Below are 22,346 nucleotides of genomic sequence, written 5' to 3'. Positions count from 1 at the left end.
AATGTTGATCCGTGCTCTAAGCACGAGATATATCCTAGTAATAGATTATTTTTGGTTTTATATACTTTCAAAAATATTAATTGTTATCTTTTATTTTTAAGATTTTTTTTAATTTTCCTATAATTATTAAATAAAATTTTCTTATGTCAATATATTATCTATATACTTGTCGCGATTATATGAATTACTAACTTTGAAAACTAAGGTTTATTTAATAAGATTTTACTTTAAATGTGAATTGGAAGAATCACGTGGAGCAATTCTATATGTGAATTGGAAGAATTACTTAGGAGCAATTCTATATGTGAATTGGAAGAATCACTTGTTCAACATAAAACGTAGTCGGTAGTACTAAATCTAGCATAGTATGCATATACACAAGGCAAGTCCAAGATCCTTACCAAGACCTGCCTAAACAGCCATTTTCAAATTCTAACTTATATATATCTATCATCTTATCTAAGATTTTGTACAAAAATGTGAAATGTAAAATGAAAAAACAGTGACGAAGGAGACAAGGATGGCCTTTTATCTTCCTTGCATGGATTATCTTAGAAATATAGCTTTTGCAACTCCAAGTCTTCGTCTTCACAAGATGAAACAAAACTTGGAAAAGTTCCCTTTATGTCCCTACAGTTTTACCAAGAATTGTATATGATCAATCATTTTGACTTTCATCAAATAGGTCGGTTTGGTTCAACGTTGGTCATGATCGTTGAAACATATGAGATTAGACTCTTAACCATTATAAATTAGTAAGAGTTAATATAAAGTCACTTTAGATATGGCAAAGTCATGTTCTTGATGAGCGACGGATTCAAGGATACAAAATCTGTCCATTCATCTATATCAATTCTTCCGTCGTTTTTACTGTCTGCTTGAACAAAAGCCTGCAAAACATATACCACCATTTCCTTATAGATTGTTTATCATCAAGATTATATTCTTCAATATTATATTTAGAATCTAAGATGATTATAAACATATTTGCAACGGTGTGGAAGTGATGGGTTACCTTATCTACCATTACTTCGATCATATCTTCGGAAACAACTAGTTCAGATTCATGAAGTAGCGCAATAACCATCTCTTTCAACTAATCAAAACACAATTTTGGCCATTATGGTTTACATGTTAGATCAAGACCACACACAAAGTTATTAGGGTCAAAACTATTTAAGCTGGCGGGTACCGAAAAATAAATGGACTCACTTCTTCTCGCTCGATGAATCCAGTTTGTCGTAAATCGTATAATTTAAAAGCAACTGCAAATTCATGAAAAAATTCAGTTTCAGATAACTTAATAATAAAATAATAGAGTACTAAAACACAGAATGAATGTGAAGAACTATTCTTGGGGTTAGAAGAATTACATTTGATTTTGTCATGGACCGGTGCGCTTGGATGAAAAACACCGAAAGACCGGACAAATTCCCCGAACTTGATCACTCCATTTCGCTTCACATCAAATACATCATATATCTGCGTATATATTGTTGGAACTGAATTTTTAGAAACAAGTTTCAGAAAATTGCAGGTTTTGGGACAATGACTTTCCGGCGACTTTCCGGCCAAATTCCGGCCANTGGGCCGGGCTGGTCGTGGATGCGGGCTGTGGTCTCTTGGGCTTTTGGGCTTTTGGGCTTTTTGGCTCTTGAGACTGCTGTAGGCTCATTTAATTTTTTGGAAAGACTTAGTGTGAACTCCAAGCAAACTTGGACAGCACTCCGAGAATATTCACTGAATATTTTCTTGAGAGCTCCCTCCTTCCACTATATATAGAGGCATAACCTCTCATAATTTTTCACACACAAAAAACATAAACACTCCTTCCTCTGAAGATCTCTCTCCCTTTCCCTTGCTTAGTCCAAGTAAGTTCTTAGTTTAGTAGTCTCAAGAGTATAACTTATATCTGTTTTCTTGAGTTCTATTACTGGTGTGCTACGATAATAGTTCGTGATCGGTTGTATCCTGGGATTCATAAATCGTGATTGTCCGAAAGCATTTACGGCCGATTTATTGAATTAAGGAAAGACATATCATATCTTGCCTCCGTGATTTGTTTACTGCTTTATATTATGCTGTTGTAATTCATTTCTGATTTCGTTAATTTAAATATAATTCGCATATTTTCTCAATTCGATTTTTGCGCTCCTAACATATATAACATATTGTAAAACAGAACTTTATATAAAATATACACATATGTTTTCTATAGTGTAGGTAGATAAATAACGTAATGTACAACATACCCGATCAGCGAAGAGATTCCTCCGGTTCCTATTTCTGAACAAAGCCAGCTGAAACTCTTCCTGCGACATCACACTTTTAAACTTTAATTAAGCCATATAGATTGCCTAATTGCAGTTTATGTATGATCACTTTTAGAACGAAAGAAGAAACCTTATGAATAAGACCGTCATCGATAATTGAGCTGCTTAGCTTCTTGAACAGTTCATACAAAGCTTCCACTTCTGCTACCATAACTATTGTCCCTCCCAATATTAAAAGTAAAATACAATTAGAGTTTTGTTTTTCCAAATTCTAGAACCCTTTTTTTAACATTTTTGAAATTATGATACTAAGAAGCTTTAAAGATTAAAAAACTGACATGGTGTAACGGAGGCAAGAAGGTCGGGATCCTCATATCCCGGCGGGCGCATTGCATTCTTCTTCTTCTTCTTCGAGACAGAGCAGCCCATACAACCACACGTTCCTTCTCTCAACTGTTAGTGGTCTTTGCTTTTCTCACTCTACAGCCACACGTAGATAATCGGTCTAATTATACTTTCATTTTCGCTGGTTCTTCTACCCAAAAAAACAAAAACAAAAAGTCCAAGAACAAACCAATTAAATCCGAGTGCAATTAACTATAGTGTAAATTGCTTATTTTGCCACGTTGTTGACTTTTCTTGGCAAACTCTACACGAATTGGTTTTTTTTTTTCTTTGACAAACTCAACACTAGGTTACCGTTCGTAACGAAATTCAGAATTTACGTCGAAAACGAAATAAAGAATATATCACGGGGTTTACATGTACACGACATAATAAAAACCTACATAAACACTAACGTATGCCCAAGTTTATGTATGCCTCAATGTCTGTATATGTATTATTTGAATATCATTAAAACTATCGTGGTAATCTCTAACCGAATTTATCAAATCTGAAAACTTATTAGAGTTTGACAAAAAAACTGATATTAAAAGTTTGAAAAAGACGTTTGTGCAAATTTATTTTAGTAATATACAAAGACACAAAAGAAGTCGACGGCTATATACGGACGATTATGTCATTGGTTTATAGTTTTAAAGTAATAATAAATGCAGGTTGCCCAAAAAAAAAAAAAAAGTAATAATAAATGCATAAGACCAAGTTTATCGGTAGTCTTTAAGTAGGAGAGTTCTTAAATTTATTATGAATTAATTATGTACTGTTTGGAATATAAGAATGTATAATCTCTTAGATAAAATTTTGTCTTTTATTGGTAGATTTTTATTTTGGGTCTCTTATTTTTGAAAAAAACTGTTTTTTAAAATTTAAAAGTTTTAAATAGAATAGAAGTGGTATAAATGTGTAAACATTTAAGATTTTATAAAATTAGAAAATATTGTATTTTAATTAATTTTCAAACATACAAAACATAATAAAAACATTAATACATATTACAATAGAAGTGCAATTTATAAATGGAGAGAATGATTAATTTTAATACTCATTTGAAAATATTGCATTTAATTAATTTTAAACCTACAAAACATAAAAGCATATTAAAAATAGAAACACAAATCATAAATGGAAAAAAGATTAATTGTAATATTCTGTTTGACCAATAGAAATCTGACACGTATGGTCTCTTAGATTAGATTTGGGTATACTATATAAGAGGCTCCCTTAGATTTTTTATTTTCTTCTGAATTATTTTTTTCCTTCAAAATACTAACAACTCCTCTATGAACCCCTTTATGAACCCCCGATAAACATGCCCTAAGATGTAGTTGGCCAAGTTACCCATTATAATAAAGATAGTTGTACTGTAGCTTTCACAACAGCTACATTAAGCTCTCCCCATACATTATTCATTAACCGAAATAGCCAAAAACTAGAATCAAAACAGCCTTTGCCTTGTTTAATCTATAATTTAGTAATGATTCAAATAAACAAATGATAACCAAAAGTCATATAACTATATAAGTCGTAGAAGATGCTAGGCAACTCGCCGTAATAGCCAAGGTAATCAATGACGTATGTCTAGGTGTACAGATAAGAGAGAGATTTGTATAGTCCTACTTATTATATTCCTAATAACAGAGATAACTTATCAAAGTCTACTATGATATATGTATATGTATAGATAACGCATAAATCCAAATACCGGATCAAATCTTAATCGATGTTGCTCCACGTATACGTGTGCATGAATCAGTCAATGTTGTTATAGTAAATAGCTATTTCTTTAAATAAATTTGCACCTATATTTGTCCAACACAATCACAAGAACACATTCAAGCGACCAAAAGCGTTTATAGTAATGGATTTTTGACGAATATGAATAGAGAAGAGTTCCAATCTGAGCGGGACCCCATTTATTGCAATAACACAAAGTGATACTTTATTGAAAATCACGAGTATAAGACAACTTTTTGCTACTTTATTCAATAATTGTAGGAAATTGTATGCGTTTCATCAAAATGTTTAAACGAAAATGGTTTAGAGTAGATTTATGATTTGTTCTGTCTTTTTAGAGTAGATTTATGATTTACCCAAACATAGCTAAGTGAAATCAGTTTTTTTTTTAAACCATATACACAAAAGCCGGTCCGCGATCCATATGCAAGCAAAGCTTGGACGACTAGGAACCTCAAATTTAGTAATTCTTTTCAAGGTTAATTAAAATAACAAAAGAACCATGCATTAGTAACATACAGTAGTATATATGCCTAAAGGGAGAGGTGGTGGTGTAGACTGTGTAGAGATTTTCTATCACAATTCTTTTATGTAAATAATTAAAAAGAAAAAATTCAGACAATTTTGTGGGCCAAATTTTGTTTTCCTTTGTGTGGAGCCACCAAATGATCATGACCGGTTTTCATCTCGACAAAAATTGATTTCTTACTGAAAACACGTAAATATATTTAAGTCAATACTTGAAAAGGTTCAAGGTTTTGTTGCTTAAACCAAACCGGCCATGCAGCAAAAAAAAATTGACGTTTGGGTATTAATCTATATATATAAAGTTAATTTTACTTATTCCTGGTGCTGCCACGTCTGCTTATTCTTCTTTAATTTTGTGGGCCTTACAGATTAATAAACAATTACAAAAATGATAAATTGATCCATTAGATTTCATCCAAATTCTGTAGGCCCAACACTATTTCATCCAAAGTGTCTAGACCCAGCACTATATCTAAATCATATTGATTCAACATGATAAAGTTTAGCGACGATAGTGTGAAGGACGGTCCACCTTCACACGTTTCTCTCCTCCATAACTCTCGATCCATGTCGTTTCACCATCCGATGTTATAATGCATACCATTCAATTTTAATTTCTCCACTCCTCTAAACTTTCACACATCCTTTCATGTCTTCTGTCACCAGTGCAACGGCTTCGTTTGTAATAGCTAATTATGTTGTTCCAAAATCAAATATTCTATCTATAGAGAACATCTACCCCTCGATCATAATTCAAAAAAGCATTAAGCAAGGAGCAAACAAAATAGGGATTAACGAGACTCTAATTTTATTATTCAACCATAAAAAAAAAAGTAAAAAAGAAAGAAAAGAATAGAGCATCTACCTGATATATATATATATATATATATGAAGTAAAACACTCAATTTGGAATAATATTATTATCTATTCGTACCTAACTTTCTTTCAAGTATCGTTTATGCTTAGTTCTTTTACATATATGTGCATCATATGGTTAAGACACATAATTATAAGAGACAAATAAAATGTTTTCCTAGGTCAAGAAGACAAGAATTATGACTAGAATCTCCATTGATATTGTACTTATATATCATTATTTCTAGCTAAAAAAACATCCACCTAAGCAATATTTTGTTTTACTTTAAAATAAATTTAAAATATTTATTTAGTGCATATTTATGTTAATTATAATTAATAAAAAGATTAAATAATAAATAAAATTATGTAAAATAAATAAAATGTTAAAATAAGAAAATAACACTATAATTTTTTATTAGCGGTAATAATATAATTAAAATTTTCTATTAAACTCATCATAATTTAAAATTTCAAATGTATTATTGAGTTTTAGAATGGAAGTAAATTTTAAGTTTATGGTAGAATAAAAAAATGTAATTGCGTATTATTGAGTTTTAGAATAAAAGTAAATTTTAAATTTATGGGAGAATATTTTTTTAAATGTAATTATATATTATTGAGTTTTAGAATGGAAGTAATATTTAAAATTATGGTAGGATAAAAAAAATTATGTAATTTTATTTATAAGATTTTAAACAGGAAAAATAAAATTAAAAGTGAAATATTATTTTATAACATGATCAAAAAGAAAAACAAATTTGATATTTCATAAATTGAATCAAATGCTTTTAATCCAAATTTAAGTATTGAAAAAAAAAATAGTTATAATTTTTCTTGAAAATCATTTTACAGTCTAATATGTGTTATATATGAGCCAATAGAAGGTAGAAAAAAGTAGATTTCAAAAGAACTGCATCATTAATAATGACGAAAGAATTATAGTTAAAAGTGTTTGAAAATAAATTAATAAAACTTGGAAAGATAATAATACACAACTTCACATGACTAAATTAAAATCTCTGATAACTCATTAATTGTGTGAAACAAATGAGTTTATAAAAAAAAAATGACATACATTAATAAATAGATTATCATTCCAAGTCGAGTTTAACAGTTTAACCATATAATCATGAAAAGTGGGATAAGATAGGCACATTCATGAATTGGTTGTTTATGAGACGTTGCAATTATTTCGATGGGTAAAGCAAGCTCGGTAAAGATGTTATAACGATATGATATTATATTTTACCTTTACGCTAAACAATATTCATGAGATTCTGTATATTTAAATTTATACATAGTAATGTTATCATTGTTATGTTAGTATCAACATCTAATCATAAATAATATATACAATTAGATCAACAAATGGATCAGTATCAAAACCTTTAAAAAATGTTTTAATAAAATATAAATAAGAAATATACTCTTTTAATGATAAAAGATCTTGAAGTAGTCATCAATATCGTTTATTTATCCTAATATTACTACATGACATATATTTATAACGATTTACCCTCAAAACTTTGAATGATTATATTTGAGCTGAAGAATTGATATTAATAGAAAAAAAATTTAAAACAAAATCCCGCGCATGCGCGGGTATAAATTCTAGTTAATTATAAACTCAAGTATTTTAAATAGTCAATGAAAAACAACTTGCAACTTTGCAAGTATTGACTTAAATATATTTACGTGTTTTCAGTAAGAAATCAATTTTTGTCATCAACTTAACTCCTTTGACCGTAAACACACAAAAAAAAAAAATGTCTATCAAAGCCCAAACGCAAAACTCAAAACATGTTAATGGCAAAAATCTTCCGACGAGTTTTATACACCCCACCCACCAACCCTAATAAGAAGATATCCTGGTACGAAAGCTTGACCGCATAGTTTACCCTCTTTAAAATGATTGAACTAAACCGAATATGGTCCCAATTTGTTAATCTGAAATAAAAATCGAACCGAAACCAAAATAAAACCACTTCCAAAATAAATGGTCATGATCATTTGGTGGTTTGAGTCATAGTTCTACTCAATATAGCCGGTTTGAGTCATAGATCTACTCAATATAGCCGGTTTGAGTCATGGTTTGGTTTGATTTTTTTAACATTTAACCGAATTACGGTAAATCTTGTAAGTTGTAACTAGATTCCTTAAGAACAGGACATATTTTGAACTCGTTATTGAAGAAAAAACTCAAGATGGGATAATCTTTTATCATGTCACCAAACAAAAAGCCATTGGAAAGATAAGAAAGTTTTTCTCAGCAATTTGGCAAGAGAGCAAGAGAGCTGCATTTTGGCAGAGGATGGATCGAAGAAACAACGATAAAATCGAGTAAAACAGTAGGACTAACCTGAGAAATGTGTGAATATCGATCTCTCTCTATGTGTTCTTGATTGTATACGCCTCTTCACTTCTCTCAAATCTTGAATAATAATAATTAATAGCTATGTGTGTGGGGGGAGGAAGGATGATAAAAAATGTTTTTGAAAATTAGGAAGGATGATAAAATTGAAAAGGGGCAAAATGAGAGCTAATTAAATAGAGAAGACGAGCTTCCCAACATCGGTTTGGTTTTGTGTCCATCCATGCGCAGATGGATCGCGATGTTATGTCGGTTTTGTAACACCCGTACCATCGCAAAAGACGGAACAACATGTAATCCATCCGGTCTGGCCAAAAACGTTACTTTCTTTAAAATTCACCAATGAACAAACTTCAAACTGTAACTCTTAAACTTACTAACCTGGGAAAAAGGAAAGAAGGGGTGAATAAACAAGTTTACTCAGTGAGGAGATCAAACTCTGCCCACTGGACATACAGTAATCATGTTCCAAATATAATCAACAACTATTACTTAGCTTAGATTCAGAATGTTTATCAATCAAACAAACAAGCAAACATCTTATTTCTCCTCAATAACTTTCATCTTAGTTTATTCATTTCTGTGGCAACTACCACATTCAAACATTTCCGTTTCTTTACATTACTTAATAAGTTTTACTTTCCTTACAAGTTTGGCCATTATCACTTTTTCTGGCTCACAAACCCCACTCCTGGAAGACCACGGCCCATAGCTCGATTCTTCCCGTACTGCTCGTCAGCGGTTTATGACCTGCAATGAACCCGTCGGTCCATTACAGTCCAACATCCTCAAGTATCTTTTCTTTTCTCATTCTCATTCTCATGTATGTTCATAATTATATTTATAATATAATATATAAGTTAATTCATAACATCATATCATGTAGCTAATATGCTTCACATATATCATGTTACTAACAATCTACTTTACCTTGCACACAAATCCACGCAAACACATTCAATTAACAAACAATTCTTGAGTTTATACTCAGCAACTATCGAAGAGTACATAAGGAAAGAGGTTACTGTTATCCGCAAATACCATCCTCACCTTAGCTATTGGATTGAATCCACGGTTTAGAAATAGCAACAATCTTCAATCTGCAACGGTTGAGATTAACCGATCAATGATTATTTCCAAACAATAATCCATAACTTTAATCTAATATCCAAACCAACTTCTAAGTCTTGATAAACTGGTATTCCTCCGATTAAATTAATTAAAATGATTTAATAATTAAACTAAACCAAAACTAACAATTTAATATTAACCACCACAAGACGTAATGCTACACCAACTCCATAAACCAATTCACGTGACCACGTATTACATGCTTTCAGGTTCGACAATCCCATATAACACTAATCACACACACCACAAACCATTTCCTTCGTTCACGATAATTAAGTCTCGGTTCAGGGAATTAAACTACTCTAAGGATCTCTTGGTTTAGGCTGGTTTAGTTTTCAGTTCAATAATCAACAAAACAACACAACACAAACATGCACGAGACTAAGCTTCGCCGTTTACCTCTCTCTCCAACTTTTCTCGGCGGATCTCCTCGAAGGCTTCACGTGACGGTTTAGTCACACGGTGGCTACTTCCTCATTCCCATGGCTCAGCAACATACATCACAAGCAAGCAACAAATCAAGGATTTGGTCTTCAACAGTCAGTAACTTACAGCCCAAGTTATAAAACAAATCTAGGTTTCCTTACTTATAATGGCCTCGATGATGGGCTACGGCTGCTCCGGTGTCAGCGGGTGACATCTCCGGTGAAAGATGATGGTTGACTGACCAACGGTGGCGATCGGTGGTGATCGGTGGTGACCGACGAAGACCAACGAGAACAACAGACCTTTACCCACGCTTCTCCTCCACGAGACTCACGGAAACAGTAGAGGACCACGACGGCTACAACAATCTCACTCTTATTGACTTAGGGTTTTGCTCAAGATCTCTTCCCTTTGTAAAAACAGCGACGGCGATAGATGCGTAGCACACACACAATACACATATAATCTTGTCGTTTTGATCAACTTAATTAGGTCTTAAGGGCTAGATTTAATAACAAAACAACCCGGCCCAATTAGAGTTAAGAAATTGGGGTGTTACAATTCTCCCCCACTTAAAATAAATTCGTCCTCGAATTTGTGTATTAATGTCTCCCCCACTTAATTTTCATCCCAACTCAGGAGTATCTTACTCTTTGATCTTTAGCGTTTTAGATTATCCAATCCAATTTGGAGTGTCCTTCTCCTATATGTTTGTTTTGACTTCTTTCTAAACTTTTCCGATCACCAATGAACCGCAAGTTTTCACTTGGTTATCTTGTAACCACTCTTGTTTCCATTTACTAGAAATAATCCCTTCATGCTTCTCATTTTCAGCTTTTTTTAACCAAGACAAAACTAATTCTTCCATTACTACGATTAGTTCCGATGTTTAGCAGTATTACAACATGGGACGTCAAGTGTCATAATTCCTTTAACTTTCCATCGCTTAGACATAATACACATCCTTCAAATAAGATCTAAAATTTAAATAGAATACTCCAATTTCCAACAAAAGGTCTTTCCATTACCTTGACTTGTGAAAATAACCATTTCATCAACATACGACATTGTCAAACAATATGTTGAAGTGTACCCATCCACCATGACCATTACGGTTTTGTGCAATACGGAGCTAAATGATCCACCAAGCTTCCGTTGCGCTAACCTTGTAAAGTTGACATCCCTTTGAAAGTTTTCCAATGCTAAATTTACCCTAACACTCTCTTAGGGTTTTGGTTCCTTTTGGATTTCACACTTCCATCTTTTTTTTATCCCTATCAAAGTAGTACTTTCCATATAATCCTCATTCGCCACAAAATGACAATTCTGCATTACTCAAACACCAAATCAAATTAATGTTCGTTGCCTCCTCATTGTTCTTAGTGATCTCCATTTAGCTATCCTTAGTGGAATCCTATACCACCTATCAAACTTCATACGTTGTACACTTAGTGTTTTTCTCTTCTACAAATCCTTTTTTTTTTTCCATTTAGAATAACAATCATTTTCTAAAGCTCTCTCCAAAGCCCCAATATTGAATCAACCACTTTTTTCAACATTTTTCGTCTTGACTCATTCTGCTCTACAATTACAAAAGTTGCCTCCTTAGTGCTAGCCGTCCGCAACAATCCACCAATAATCTCCATTTTCACCATACCCTTATCCATTTGGGTTAAGACAACTTCAAGTTATAAACAGCCTATCTCCATTGTCGCGACACTTCTTTTTTTTTTTTCTTTTTTTTTCCTCTACAGTATATAGGGCTCCTTCCCACGTTATTTGTCACTTTAATATCGCCACAAATATCTTAGGGTGTTCCGTCCCTCTTAAAATCTTTACTTTACTTTCTTGACTATCCTGACAAACTGATCTTCACTTGGAACTTCTTACCAACTCCTTTAAGCTTACAGACAAGGGGCCTCAGATTTCATTTATAAAAAAACTCAAAGATACAATCAAAACTCCCTAAAATAATGAACCAAACACGCAATTCACTCAAGGAAATAATGCAGCACTCAATATTAATCAAAGCAAACAAGCCCACAAACTTAAAACATGGTTCAATTCTTCGTGTTCTCCATCACCAACCTTTTCCACTGGAAGAATTATCCGTAGTACTCTCGCACAGTATTGAATCCTCACCCTTCCTCTAAAACACATTCATCACACACTCTTTTTTTTGGGATCACGAGCAATTGGGTTTCAGGTTCTTACACTGCTTTTGAGGATTGATTTCCACTCGCCACAAAATCAAGATTAAGATTAGAATCCTACTAACTTTCACAGAATGAAAGTCAAGAACAAGTTTGTTGTTGGTGAATTCAAAATCTTTATACAAAACAAAACTCGTTTCCGGAAACTTTCTTTGAAAACATTTTTTTTTTAAACAAAAAAATCATTTTTCTGAAATCTTGACCCTCCGGGTCAGCACCGGAGTGGCCTTAACCGGCTCTGATACCAAGTGTAACACCCGTACCATCGCAAAAGACGGAACAACATGTAATCCATCCAGTCTGGCCAAAAACGTTACTTTCTTTAAAATTCACCAATGAACAAACTTCAAATTGTAACTCTTGAACTTACTAACCTGGGAAAAAGGAAAGAAGGGGTGAGTAAACAAGTTTACTCAGTGAGGAGATCAAACTCTGCCCACTGGACATACAGTAATCACGTTCCAAATATAATCAACAACTATTACTTAGCATAGATTCAGAATGTTTATAAATCAAACAAACAAGCAAACATCTTATTTCTCCTCAATAACTTTCATCTTAGTTTATTCATTTCTGTGGCAACTACCACATTCAAACATTTCCGTTTCTTTACATTACTTAATAAGTTTTACTTTCCTTATAGGTTTGGCCATTATAACTTTTTCTGGCTCACAAACCCCATTCCTGGAAGACCACGGCCCATAGCTCGATTCTTCTCGTACTGCTCGTCAGCGGTTTATGACCTGCAATGAACCCGTTGGTCCATTACAGTCCAACATCCTCAAGTATCTTTTCTTTTCTCATTCTCATTCTCATGTATGTTCATAATTATATTTATAATATAATATATAAGTTAATTCATAACATCATATCACGTAGCTAATATGCTTCACATATATCATGTTACTAACAACCTACTTTACCTTGCACACAAATCCACGCAAACACATTCAATTAACAAACAATTCTTGAGTCTATACTCAGCAACTATCGAAGAGTACATAAGGAAAGAGGTTACTGTTATCCGCAAATACCACCCTCACCTTAGCTATTTGATTGAATCCACGGTTTAGAAATAGCAACAATCTTCAATCTGCAATGGTTGAGATTAACCGATCAATGATTATTTCCAAACAATAATCCATGACTTTAATCTAATATCCAAACCAACTTCTAAGTCTTGATAAACTGGTATTCCTCCGATTAAATTAATTAGAATGATTTAATAATTAAACTAAACCAAAACTAACAATTTAATATTAACCACCACAAGACGTAATGCTACACCAACTCCATAAACCAATTCACGTGACCACGTATTACATGCTTTCAGGTTCGACAATCCCATATAACACTAATCACACACACCACAAACCATTTCCTTCGTTCACGATAATTAAGTCTCGGTTCAGGGAATTAAACTACTCTAAGGATCTCTTGGTTTAGGCTGGTTTAGTTTTCAGTTCAATAATCAACAAAACAACACAACACAAACATGCACGAGACTAAGCTTCGCCGTTTACCTCTCTCTCCAACTTTTCTCGGCGGATCTCCTCGAAGGCTTCACGTGACGGTTTAGTCACACGGTGGCTACTTCCTCATTCCCATGGCTCAGCAACATACATCACAAGCAAGCAACAAATCAAGGATTTGGTCTACAACAGTCAGTAACTTACAGCCCAAGTTATAAAACAAATCTAGGTTTCCTTATACTTATAATGGCCTCGACGATGGGCTACGGCTGCTCCGGTGTCAGCGGGTGACATCTGATACAGGAAATGGGATGTATCAAATATGATGACACGTGGGATATGGTGATTGGTGGAAGTGAGGGAAAATACGTGGATGGCTGCGATTGGAACAAGCTGAACTTGCTAAAGACTTTAAGACGAAGTTGTTCATCGTCTTCTTCATTTATGCAAAATCTGAAATTGTGAAAAACTTGTAAAACTCTAAAAATAGTTTTGTATTTGCTAGGTTTCTCTCATCTTGAGAGCTAGCTATGTCGATTCTGTGTTTTCTATGAACATCGGATCGATTGGTTACGGTTACGGTTCGTTGGTGAATTGATTTGTTGTTGATCGTGAATTTAACTGTTACAACATCTCCGGTGAAAGATGATGGTTGACTGACCAACGGTGGCGATCGGTGGTGATCGGTGGTGACCGACGAAGACCAACGAGAACAACAGACCTTTACCCACGCTTCTCCTCCACGAGACTCACGGAAACAGTAGAGGACCACGACGGCTACAACAATCTCACTCTTATTGACTTAGGGTTTTGCTCAAGATCTCTTCCCTTTGTAAAAACAGCGACGGCGATAGATGCGTAGACATCCTCTTTTTTAAAAAAGAGAAGTACACAACATAGTTTTTGTAGACTTTATATTTTTAATAAATGGTTACAAATAGGTTATAGATAAGTTATAGATTAATTAATATATTAATATTAATGGTTACACCTAAATATTTGAGATATTCCAAATTGATAATTGATATATTAATAGTAACAAATAAAATCATAGATATTCCAAACTGTATTTTTGGAAGATTTTAGTCCTATATCACGTTGTTTCCAAAGATATTTAAACACAATTTTACAGATTTATTTTCCACAGATTTTATTGATAGACCACAACGTTAACTAAAGATAGATTACAAAATTGATAGATTGATTGGTTACAAGTTATATAGTGGGCTACAAGATAGATTACAAAATAAAATTTAACCAGTGTTATAGCACGGATACTTATCTAGAATCATCAACAATATAAAACTAACAAAATAAGTGTTTTTTTCAAGCCAACATATTTAGCATATAATTTTATTGCATAATGTTTTATCCAAAAAAAAATTTTAAAAACAATAACATAAATTATATATTATATAAAAAATACAATATAAATAAATTAAATTTCAACCCGTGCTCTAGCACGGATTTTAATCTAGTACCTATGTATCCACGAGCACACACACAATACACATATAATCTTGTCGTTTTGATCAACTTAATTAGGTCTTAAGGGCTAGATTTAATAACAAAACAACCCGGCCCAATTAGAGTTAAGAAATTGGGGTGTTACAGGTTTCTCTCTATTTTTTTATTTTTCTATTACTAGTCTTATTATATAAAGTTGGGTTTTGAAAGTTAGCCATTAACAAGATTTTGACATGTGTTAAGTTATCAATATCAGATTTTGACATGTGTAAAAATTAATATTTTATAAAAGGAATTTGATTACAACAAAAATAAAATATTTTGTTTTAAAAAATATTAATAATATAAAAAGATAATTATCAAAACTTACAGAATTTATAAAAAATACAACTTTTAAAAAATAATTATAATATATTATTATTTACTTATTTTTAATTTTTAAGTTATTAAGTCTACAAAAAAATATAGAAAAAGGGATTAAAGAAAATATACAGTTAGTTATTAATTCTAAATTTTGTAAATACCCACTTCTATATAAACATAGATCATCTCATATTTAAATAATTTGTTTAAAAACATTGCTTTCAACTTTGTTTAATTGGGAAATTTTTTTAAATGGAAAGGTAAATTTTTCCTTATTTTTTAAACCAAATTTTCTCCTACTTTCTCCTTTTCCAGTTGGGAATAGGTAAGAATAATATGATGACCTAAAAAAAGATTAATATATGCATCTTCTTTTCCTAATACTGTATTTTAAAATTTATTGTAGTATTTTTAGATTGTTTTATTTAATTTATATTTTCATCTTTGAATTATTTAGGATATATTACATGCTTATAATTTTTTATTGTTTTTTTAATTATGCCAAATTAATTTTCTTCTAATTTTTCAACCTTGATAGGTGGGTCATAAACCCTTTTTTTTTGCAAACATAATTTTTACCATTATTTTCACTCAATCCCAAATGGAGATAACGAGTAGAAGCTCATCAACCTAATGGATAGATAAAATAAGTTAATCAAACACAAGCTTACAACAAACATAGATAGATAGATTGGAAAAACATAAATCTTTGTTGATAGATCTATAGGATCTCAAAGACTCTGATACCCTGGTTTGCGGAAAGGTTTAAAAGAATTGATATGACCACATATGTCACCAAAATGCACTTATTTTTTTGGTCAAGAGTCCTGAAAGAACTTCATGATGGGTGACCTTCCTGGAAGTGATTGTCGAAACTGTGCGAGTGAGGACAAAACACAGGAAAAGATCATTTGTTGATTTGTAGGGTCGGTAAACAAGTTTTTAAAGCCTCCAAGACGTAACAAACCTGCCATCAAATATGGGTGGATCCACATGCCGAGAATAGATGTAGGGCCCACTTAGGAAAGTGGGCCATGGACTGAGAGTGGACATGGGCTCACTAAGCAAGGTGGCGGTTTAGGTGTTACAGAGACAGAGACTACATCATGGTGTGTCAAAGGCATTTCCACGAGTACATTGGGAAATTTAACAGTAGTTATATCACAATATAGTGTGACGTTAGAAAAAGGTTTTTACTTTCAATGGTTGTTGGAGCAAGCTATTTTGAGATAGCAAAAAGACTTGAACATTTTCTCTCCACACAGGAGAAGGGCAGAGCCGAGGTTCTCTCTATGGTGGAGAAGATTGGACACAAGGTTATCTCCCTAAGAGAGAGAGGGGGAGGAGGTTGGACGCAAGGTTATCTCCCAAGGGAGGAAGGCGGAGCCAAGGTTCTCTCCATGGTGGAGCAGGTTGGACGCAATGTTCTCTCCATAAGGGATGAGGGCGGAGCCGAAATTTTCTCCATGGCGGTCATACATTATTGTGATGATACATCATTGATTAGTATATTATGTAATATATAAACACATTAATCCAACTATTTTACTTTCACTTCTGCATAGTTACTATCACAAATACATTAGAAAATTTAACATTAGTTACTATCAAAAGATTTTGTAACGTTAGAAAAATGTTTTTACTTTCATTGGTTGTCGGAGCAAGCCATTTTGAGAGATAGCAAAAAGACGTGAACATGTTCTTTCCACATAGAAGGACGACACAGCCAGGTTCTCTCTATGGTGGTGAAGGTTGGACACAAGGTTATCTCACCAAGAGAGGAAGGTGGAGGAGGTTGTACGCAAGGTTATCTCTCCATGGTGGAGGAGGTTGCACGCAAAGTTCTCTCCAGAAGGGATGATGGCAGAGCTGAGGTTTTTCGCTATGGTGGTCATACATTATTTTGATGATATATCATTGCTTAGTTTATTATGTAATATACTTTTTATTCAAAATGTTTTTTGATCCAACAATTTTAGTAATTAAAAAACTATGCAGAAATGAAAGTAAGATAGTTGACATTTTCTAGGTGGTGATAAATAATATATTTGTAACACAGAGTATATTTCGGTATAAAAAAATACATTTTTAATAGTAACATACATAAAAGATTTGTAAATGGATATAAATCAATGTATTATAACAAAAATAAAATTTATAAATAACTAACAACAAGTTTTATTATATATATTTTTAAATTTAATTTAATTTATAAAACTTAAAACCCGCACATCGGGCGAGTCCTCATCTAGTATAGCATAGTCCTCATCTAGTATAGCATAATGTTGTTATTGTTGTAGTACGAATTATAAATGAGAAAACTAACTTATTGTTGTTGTGAATTATAAATTATTGTTTCCTCAACCCTTCTGTTTATGACAAAATATTAACTATTTTTGAAGCCCCACGAGTCCTTACCGCACTTATTATTTTCTTAATCCACACTTTGTTGACAGATATCATATAATAAAATTTGTACAAAATTAAATATAAAAAATCAGGCATGTTTTTATATAATAGGCAGATTTTACAGAAACAATTTTTTTTTTAACATAAATAGAAATGTTGTTATTTTAAAATATGTCATCTGAAGTTTTAATAATTTTCTGAAGCACCATATTGGTATTATATATTGTCATTATAATATATTTATTTATCAAAGAGCTTTACAAATGATTGATAATTACTTAATACAGAAGTCTTTTTGTAATAATTATTATGTTTTTGAACTATAGAAAATAACTAATATGTTTATGTAACGAATAGTAGGAAAATTTTAATAACTTCGTGTACTAAAATATATAAATTCAGATGTCTTACATTCATCGACTTAAATCGTTTCATTACAATCAAAACATCAATAAAATAATTTAGAGGATTTTCAATTTGCTATGAGTCTACTATTATAGTAACCACATTCCACAATATACACAGCTTTTATATGGGTAGAAACTTGTCAACACGTACCCGTCCTACAATGAGAGCTTTGGCTCAAATTCACATCCATACTCTTGCCTAACATTTCTGATTAAACTACATATGCCTAACCTTTATAACTTTTGTCATGATCAATTTTCTTTGTTTTTCTTAACCATATAGTTTTTTTTTTTGTCTCAGTTTAATTAGAGAATATGGGTTTGAACGGTGATGACGGTCAGAACGAACAAATTCATCAGTAGTTTAGTCCATCCTAAAAATCGGGCAAACGATAAACCGCCACAAAACCAACTTTATTTGTAAATAAAAATGGTCTGTAATTGATTCGCCGGTTTTTTCTATTTTCTTTGAACCGTACCACTTGATAAATGATTAAAAGAGGTCTAATCTACATATAGATTTGTCAGTCCTGGCTGTTGTATGTCATTCGAAGTCGACCCATCTTTTCACTAATCTAACAAAAAAATCACGTTGTAAAATTGGTAAATCGTCCCCTACTTCATATATACATCTCTTCCCATTTTTTATTTACCATCAATCTTTCTTTTCTTGTCGGTTGGATTGATGGGTTTGCTATGATGTAACGCCGAGCAATACAAAGGTGGGTTTGCTATAAGAGAAATTTATTATTTATGTCATGTACAGTGACAACTCTTTTGGAAAATGCCATTTTCGTTTATTTCTTCTCCCGCCTGCCACAAGAGCAAATTAGAAAGACAAATTTACCCTGCTAAATTTATTGTTTTTAATTACCATATTTTTCTTTCCAAAATCTATTATCACTTTTTTCATCTCTTTCTCTTTCTTTCTACAACCTCTCATCTTTTCACAAAACCTTTAATTTCTCTGCAATCCATCATCTTTTCACATTCGAATCTCTCCATTTATTGTTTCTACAACATTGTTTTTCACAGAATTGGACTACACAAGGTAAGAGACATTACCTAATTTTTGTGTCTATTAAGTCTATCAATTTTATCTATTTGAAGATATCAATTTTCAGATCTGATTAATTTTTTTTCTCTGTTACTCAGATCTGCGGTTCAGCTGGTGGACACAAGTGTTGGAATCCAAGAAGCCATCATTGGAAGTAAAGCTAGATATTACTTGATGGACTAGATTTAGAAGACATGATTCGGATCTGGTCTACCGACATTTGTCTATCCACTTGTCGATTAACAATTAGCGTGGACATGGGCACTACAAGGGTGGACCAGTTTTAAGTTAACCAAGCGGATTTGGTTCACTAAAAAAACCGATGGACGACTATGGTGGACAAAAACCTGTCCAAGCATTGAATTTGGTCCACCGGAGACACAATAAGGTCTGTATATGCATCTGCATACATGAAGAGTGGAAAATATGGTTTTATGTTATTGATGGACAAGTGTTATCAAACCAAGCAGATCTGGTCTACTAAAAAAACGGAAGACATAATTGGGGTGGACAAGTGTTATCAAACCAAGCAGATCTAGTCTACTAAAAGAGCGGTAGACATAATTGGGGTGGACAAGTGTTTGTCAACAAAGCGGATCTGGTCACTCATCAGACCGAAGGACATAAATGTGGTGGACAAAAACTTAATTGCACAATTTTCTCATTTAAAAAAAAAATTCATTTCCTGTAATTTAAGGGTAAAATTGTATTTTTCTTATATGGCACAAACAAAAAAATGGCATTTCTAAGAAGGAAACAAAAAGTGGCATTTTTCACAACTTTAATTTTGAAAATGGCATTTCTCATAAAATTCCCTTGCTATAACATGGTTTTGCTATCATCATGGTTATAAAAGAAATATTCTTATTTGGGTATAACTATGTGGCTATTTTCTTATACATAAGTTTGTTCAGTTCTCACTTCTCAATATCTATTTATTAAAAAGATCATAGCAGCAAAATATTAAAAAACAAAATCAGAAATAATTTTGAAAAAGGATAGATGAACAAAAAGAAATCTTCAGAACAAAAGTGACTACTTATTATAATCACCAAAACAAAACCGATTAACCAACAGGTAACATCACTGTTTGAATCGTTTTAGGTTCAGTTTAACTCATAACTCAATCTCATTCAGGGGACAGAGTCTGGATTAGCTCTAAAGAGTTTGTTGCATTGTGATACGCTTCATTTTCTTTCTTCATTTTTTTCTCTAACTTACGCAATAAGCACTTCTCCTCCTCTATTATCTTCGCTGCCATTCTCACTCTGTCTCTTGCTGCTTCCAAATTTCTCAGCTTCTCTTCTTCATTCTCCGTTACTGTGATCGGGAAATGAATTTCCGGTTTGCTGATCCAAAAACCAAACATCATATCAACATCAGTTACATATCAATTCTAGGAAATAAACCTCAAAAGCTAACTTGGACAAGAAGAAGAAACGAAGATAAATTTGGAAAATTAATAAGCTCCCTTTCAATATTTGAGCATTACAGTTTGAATGCAAGAACTGAAATGGATATAAGGATCAAGAAAAAGTCAAGTACCTGCACCCAGAATATATGAATCCGTTTCCTTTGGCTATAAAACCATCTAAAGAGACTGCATCACCACCATTGATGTGTGGAAGAGCTGCTTCAACTTGCTTTTGAGTCTCATATACCTGTAAATTCCCAAAGAGATGGTAGAACAATGTCTCTCTAAGCCCGTATCCTGAGTATGTTTGTATACAGAGCGCCTCTGTATCCAAATCAATCATGTTCACGGCATAGCCTTTGAAACCCGGTATAGGATCTCCATCGGACAGCTTCGGGTCATCCATGGCTAATTTCTTCTGAGGATCGTTCTCCAAAAGTCCATCCTTCCAAGGTCTGCATGGTTGGAAACGGTCACCAGAAAACTTTTATAGTTCTGTCAGAAACGATTTTAAGCATCTATCCAAAAGTTGAAAGAATACCTAATTGCATCAAGACATAGAACATGAAACCGATGATTGGTTATAGATCTTCCAAGTCTAACTGCTTCAGATTGAAGCCTGAGATACTCAGCACTACTCGAGCCACATTGTGCCGATTTGCATACCAAAGCGAGCATCATGTCTTCTCCCAAACATTCAGACAACACCCTGTCATACCATATTACTTCAGATACAAAAGTTTTTGCCCAAGTATAGACACTATTATCAGTAAACTATGGCGATAAATTGATTTCACCTGCTAAGGGAGGTGGAGGCAACTGAACCAAGAAGTGCTACAAGGCCAAACAATCCTTTCTTTGACAGAAGCAGTGACTGCGGAGGGGGAGCCTCTCTGTACAAATAACAGAAAACCGATGATGCAGTGTTATGATGCTTCTCTTCAATCTGTTTCATCATTGATTCTTTGGTGGATAGGCATTCTGGGAACGTAGCACCGAGAGTTTCCAGAGAATCTGTGATAAAGGCAACATGAACAGGTATGAATTGGGTTTGTGCTTACCATTCGCCATTCTTTTGTCTCAGAAAATTATTGAAGTAAGATTATGTTCTAATCACGATTTTGTGAAACTAAGCTTTAAGTGTTTTCAGAATAAAAAGATGAGGGCAGTTCAGTAAGCAACAAAAAATGCGAAAATTAGCATCAATGCAACTTCAATCCCCATCATAGTTATCAAACTTTTGAAACTTCAGTCTGATCTAAAACAAGATAATAGTTACCTTGCAAGGAATTCAACTCTTCCTTAGCCTGGTTTAGTTCAGCTTCCAAGCATTTTAGGCGCTCATCTACTTCCTCTCTGTGTTCACTGTATCTAATGAGTTTTTCTTTTAAGCTCTGCAGGAAAAGGGGACCATTTTCAAATTGAGGCATAAATGAAACGTAAAGATCAGTATCTGTAGCTCAAATGGTGATGGCCATACCTCAGTGAACTGTGCCATATCCATCAGGCCAGTTTGGCTACCGAGAGTCGATGACGATGCCTTAATGTTCAAAACTCTAAACTGTGAACATGGAGATTGTCCAGTTGGAGCCACCGATGAATTTGTGGTTGAAGCCATCTTTGATTGAGGTGTGAAACTCATCCTTGGATAAGGTGTAGAACACCCAATCTCATCTCTTTCAAATGTCTGAGCAGGCGTTAGCTGAATCTGTAAATTAAGAGGACATGTTCTCAACAACCTGCATTTTCTACTCATGGTAAAAACATATTGTAAGATAACCCAGTCCACAAATTTCTACCTTTAAGCTCATATGAATCTC

At 33.1% G+C, this 22,346-nt stretch overlaps 1 protein-coding gene and 1 pseudogene across 1 annotated transcript; both read right to left on the bottom strand.

The window, feature by feature from the left end:
* Window positions 337-3,052, bottom strand: LOC104770747 (calcineurin B-like protein 4). Its single transcript, XM_010495205.2, has 8 exons — window positions 2,612-3,052; window positions 2,404-2,486; window positions 2,253-2,312; window positions 1,374-1,482; window positions 1,213-1,265; window positions 1,016-1,096; window positions 778-890; window positions 337-630 (listed from the first exon to the last, which is right to left on the bottom strand). The coding sequence occupies exons 1-8, from the start codon at window positions 2,700-2,702 to the stop codon at window positions 552-554; spliced, it is 669 nt and encodes a 222-aa protein (XP_010493507.1). The 5' UTR covers window positions 2,703-3,052; the 3' UTR covers window positions 337-551.
* The window catches only part of LOC104770746, a 13,443-nt pseudogene continuing 11,212 nt past the window's right edge, over window positions 20,116-22,346 (bottom strand).

The sequence above is a fragment of the Camelina sativa genome, chromosome 20 (assembly GCF_000633955.1).
Source record: "Camelina sativa cultivar DH55 chromosome 20, Cs, whole genome shotgun sequence".
Taxonomy (NCBI): Eukaryota; Viridiplantae; Streptophyta; class Magnoliopsida; order Brassicales; family Brassicaceae; genus Camelina; species Camelina sativa.
This window is presented reverse-complemented; position numbering and strand designations above follow the sequence as displayed.

Excerpts from the sequence above, each read along its gene's own strand:
- LOC104770747 (XM_010495205.2), bottom strand. The coding sequence starts at position 2,702 with ATGGGCTGCTCTGTCTCGAAGAAGAAGAAGAAGAATGCAATGCGCCCG. Across the intron at positions 2,487-2,611 it reads TCTTGCCTCCGTTACACCAT|TTATGGTAGCAGAAGTGGAA; the intron begins GTCAGTTTTTTA and ends GAGGGACAATAG. Across the intron at positions 1,483-2,252 it reads GGAATCTCTTCGCTGATCGG|ATATATGATGTATTTGATGT; the intron begins GTATGTTGTACA and ends ATATATACGCAG.